The 4,303-nt window shown below is 44.9% G+C and overlaps 1 protein-coding gene across 1 annotated transcript; it reads left to right on the top strand.

The window, feature by feature from the left end:
- The first annotated feature begins 312 nt into the window (after positions 1-312).
- LOC136586984 (protein kinase C delta type-like) lies at positions 313-4,012 on the top strand. Its single transcript, XM_066585404.1, has 3 exons — positions 313-633; positions 724-852; positions 3,641-4,012. The coding sequence occupies exons 1-3, from the start codon at positions 313-315 to the stop codon at positions 3,800-3,802; spliced, it is 612 nt and encodes a 203-aa protein (XP_066441501.1). The 3' UTR covers positions 3,803-4,012.
- Positions 4,013-4,303: the final 291 nt, after the last annotated feature.

Below are 4,303 nucleotides of genomic sequence, written 5' to 3'. Positions count from 1 at the left end.
TTCTGTCAGCCTCCAGATACTAATTCTCTTCTCTCCCCTTCATGCCAGTTTCTACGCAGCGGAACTTGTATGCGGTATCCAACACCTGCATGCGAAGGGCATCGTCCACCGGTAAATATATTCTTGTCTTTTTTAGGTGTGATGGACTCAGGCCGGTTCTGTAATCCCAGATTATATTATAGTAGATGGTTTGGAATCTGATATAAAACATACTTAGATATATTAATTCTGGATGTTTGTGCGCACATTAGGTAACATCTTCATATACTTATAAAGTAAATCAGCTAATAAGACAGATTCCCTCTTAGCAGTATGAATGGGAATAAACCATTGTTTCCTCTACTTCACAGAGATCTCAAGCCGGATAACATCCTGGTGACTTCAGCGGGCCATCTAAAGATCGCCGACTTCGGGTTGGCCCTCGAGGACATCTATGGAGACCGCACAGCCTCCGGATATGCTGGAACACCGGACTTCATGGCTCCTGAGATGCTGAGCGGGGAGGAGTACAATGCTGCCATCGACTGGTATGCCTTAGGTATCATTCTAAATATCATGGTTACCAGCAGGTCCAAGTATCATCGAGGACGATTTAATGCCTCCAACATCGAGGCGAAGAACATCATCAAGAAGGTGAATATATTCTCTATGTAATACATGTTATACTAGACCAGGACAGTAATAATAGTTCAAAGCACTAGATTATATTTTTTTCCTTTTTAGCTCCTCCGGGAAGATCCTACGACGCGCTTAGGGGTCCACGGTGACATCAGAGCCCAGAGGTTTTTCCGGCATATCAATTGGGATTTGGTAGAAGCCCTGCAGATGCGACCACCACACATTCCTGTACCAGTGAGTATAAGCAGAAATTGTATTGGTTCAGCTTGGTATGTTATAACGTCATAGTAGTACTAATGGGAGATGTCTATGCCTCACTATGGTGCTAGACATGGGCTATAGCCCTAATATCACCTTTATGAGCTTCCTTGGTCTATATACTGTATATGTCTATGCCTCACTATGGTGCTAGACATGGGCTGTAGCCCTAATATCACCTTTATGAGCTTCCTTGGTGTATATACTGTATATGTCTATGCCTCACTATGGTGCTAGACGTGGGCTGTAGCCCTAATATCAGCTTTATGAGCTTCCTTGGTCTATATACTGTATATGTCTATGCCTCACTATGGTGCTAGACGTGGCTGTAGCCCTAATATCACCTTTATCAGCTTCCTTGGTGTATATACTGTATATGTCTATGCCTCACTATGGTGCTAGACATGGGCTATAGCCCTAATATCACCTTTATGAGCTTCCTTGGTGTATATACTGTATATGTCTATGCCTCACTATGGTGCTAGACATGGGCTATAGCCCTAATATCACCTTTATGAGCTTCCTTGGTGTATATACTGTATATGTCTAAGCCTCACTATGGTGCTAGACATGGGCTGTAGCCCTAATATCACCTTTATGAGCTTCCTTGGTCTATATACTGTATATGTCTAAGCCTCACTATGGTGCTAGACATGGGCTGTAGCCCTAATATCACCTATATGAGCTTCCTTGGTGTATATACTGTATATGTCTATGCCTCACTATGGTGCTAGACGTGGGCTGTAGCCCTAATATCACCTTTATGAGCTTCCTTGGTGTATATACTGTATATGTCTATGCCTCACTATGGTGCTAGACGTGGGCTGTAGCCCTAATATCACCTTTATCAGCTTCCTTGGTGTATATACTGTATATGTCTAAGCCTCACTATGGTGCTAGACGTGGGCTGTAGCCCTAATATTACCTTTATGAGCTTCCTTGGTGTATATACTGTATATGTCTATGCCTCACTATGGTGCTGGACGAGGGCTGTAGCCCTAATATCACCTTTATCAGCTTCCTTGGTCTATATACTGTATATGTCCTGAATGTTTAGGTTGTAATATTGTTTAGGAAGAACACTTGAATTTCTGTGAATATCAGTGATAACGTACAATAACCTGATTTAGGCCACTTTCATACGGGAGATTTTTCCATCTGACTTTCGAACCGATTTGTTTGGTTAGAAAGTTGGACAAAAATGAAACGGATTCATTAGAACGGGTATATTTACGGGGGACTTTTTTCTACTCGTATGAATAGTTCATGGAAAATAGAATTTACAACATGTCCCATTCCTGTCTCATTTTTGAACAAGAATAGCACATGATAATGTGTGATGTCCGGCACATCGGACAGCGCATGGATGGTGTGTCTGTGTGCCGGCTGATGTGAGTTCCATGTAAGAATCTTAGACACAAGTTTAAGTTTGTCCGTGTGCTAGTAGTCTTAGGCCCAATGCCCACGGGCGTATTTGCACTGCGGGATCTGGAGCAAATACTGCCCTTAGACATGCTAAGCAAAACACTTTTCCATGCCCACGAGCGGAAAGAAACTGCGATTTTCTGCTGCCGGGGGAAAAAATCGCAGCATGTCCTATTCTAGTGTGAGGCTCGCACGGGCAAATTCCATGGTAGTCAATGGAAGCTGCCCATCCCACAGCGAGTTGCCACACATCTGCATCATCGCCGGTGCAACAGCTCTGCACTGCGCATGTGTGGCTGCGCACCAGCCGGCACATCTACAGCGAAGAAAGAAGACAGCAGACAGGTAAGCCAGGGGTCACCGCTGGGAACAAGGTCTGATTCCATTACGAGATCTCACAGTCGGATTCCTCCCCGGCCGTCTGCATTTGGCCTTAGGGCTCAGTCAGACGAGCGTCCTTTTTGCGTAAAAAAAAGTGTTGCATGCATGTGCAAAATGCACCTGACTGTAGCTCCATGCCCATTGCTTTCAATGACGCTGCCTCTGATTGGCTGAACGCTGTGACCACTCACAGGCAGCACTCAGCTGTCATTCAATGAATGGCTGAGCACTGCCTGTGATTGGCTGAGCGCTCAGCCAATCAGACACAGCTCTTTTAGGAGGCAGGGATTTTTAAATCCCCGGCCAGCTGAAAGTGCTTCAGAGCAGTGCCGGCAGTCAGCGAGAACATGCGCCAGAGCTGCACAGCAGCAGAGAGGTGATGTGTGTGTATATATATATATATATATACACATACACATTTTTTTTTACAGCAGCTTCTGTTTCAAGCCCTACCCCGAAAGTCACTGTAGGGGTTGACTGCATCGCATTGCTTTCAATGGGGCCAGCGGCAGTAGCAACGGCCCCATTGAAAGCAATGGGATGGCATCATGGTCCTTTGCCACAGCTGTGACAGCTTCATCCCCACAGGGAGTCCCCTTGTCACTGAATACTGTGACAGTGCTGTCACAGTGTTCAGTGATAAGGGGACTCTCCATGGGGAATCTTTCTGCGTCGCACGGACCCACCCAGGGCACGGATGTCCTATATTTTACAAGTATGAATATTTTGCGCCTGTAAAAGACAGACATGTGAACAAATCATAGGGAGCCACTGGCTCTATCAGACATGCCTTTTTTTGCGCACATAGGCGCAAGCAAAAAAAAAACCGCTCGTCTGACTTTGCCCTTAGGGTGATAAATTTTTATACAGGAATTAGTTTGTTTTTTTGAACTGTAATCCAGTGCTGTCATGAGAAGTTATCATACCAGCTAAATCCCTATGCTTCCTCTTCTTATAGTCAAACAACATCCGGCACGGCTCAAGACCATTTAATCTCAAGAGGATGGAGGCAGCAGAAGCCCACCACTCGGCCATATCGGCAGACCACCAGGCCTTATTCACAGGGTTTTCATTTGTCAGCACTAACTGGAAAACCCTGGACAGCACACCGGCTCTTTAAGATCATCAGAGCCAGATCTCATAAGCCCCAAGAAGACCATCAAGAGAAGCAGAAGAACACCGATGATGTCATCAGGAGCAGCCCAGCAATTCCATCAGACCAAGCTGGATGATTACTGCCATGTCTACATCTGGCATACAGGTGGTATACCTTTGTTTTTCTTTTAATATGTATGGTGTGAGGATGTGCCTGACCATGTCAGACGCACCGCATGCCCAGAGTGAGTTGATATTATGGTACTATATATATAGTGTTACACTTTATATATACTCCATAAATGACTAAAAATACAATTACATTTACCAGTGACTACTGGTGAGTGTAATTTTATATTTCCCCCTCCTCTATGACATCTATTAGTATTGTCATCGATGACGGGGAAATAAGGAGAGAGATGGCCGGCTATTAAGGGGTGGAGGAGGCCGGACCCTTTTTTTTTTTTCTTTTTATGTATGGTATTAGGATGTGCCTGACCATGTCAGACGCACCACATGCCCAATA

The sequence above is a fragment of the Eleutherodactylus coqui genome, chromosome 1 (genome assembly GCF_035609145.1).
Source record: "Eleutherodactylus coqui strain aEleCoq1 chromosome 1, aEleCoq1.hap1, whole genome shotgun sequence".
In the NCBI taxonomy this organism is placed as follows: Eukaryota; Metazoa; Chordata; class Amphibia; order Anura; family Eleutherodactylidae; genus Eleutherodactylus; species Eleutherodactylus coqui.
The sequence above is the reverse complement of the archived record's forward strand: the minus strand, read 5'-3'. Positions and strand labels throughout refer to the sequence as shown.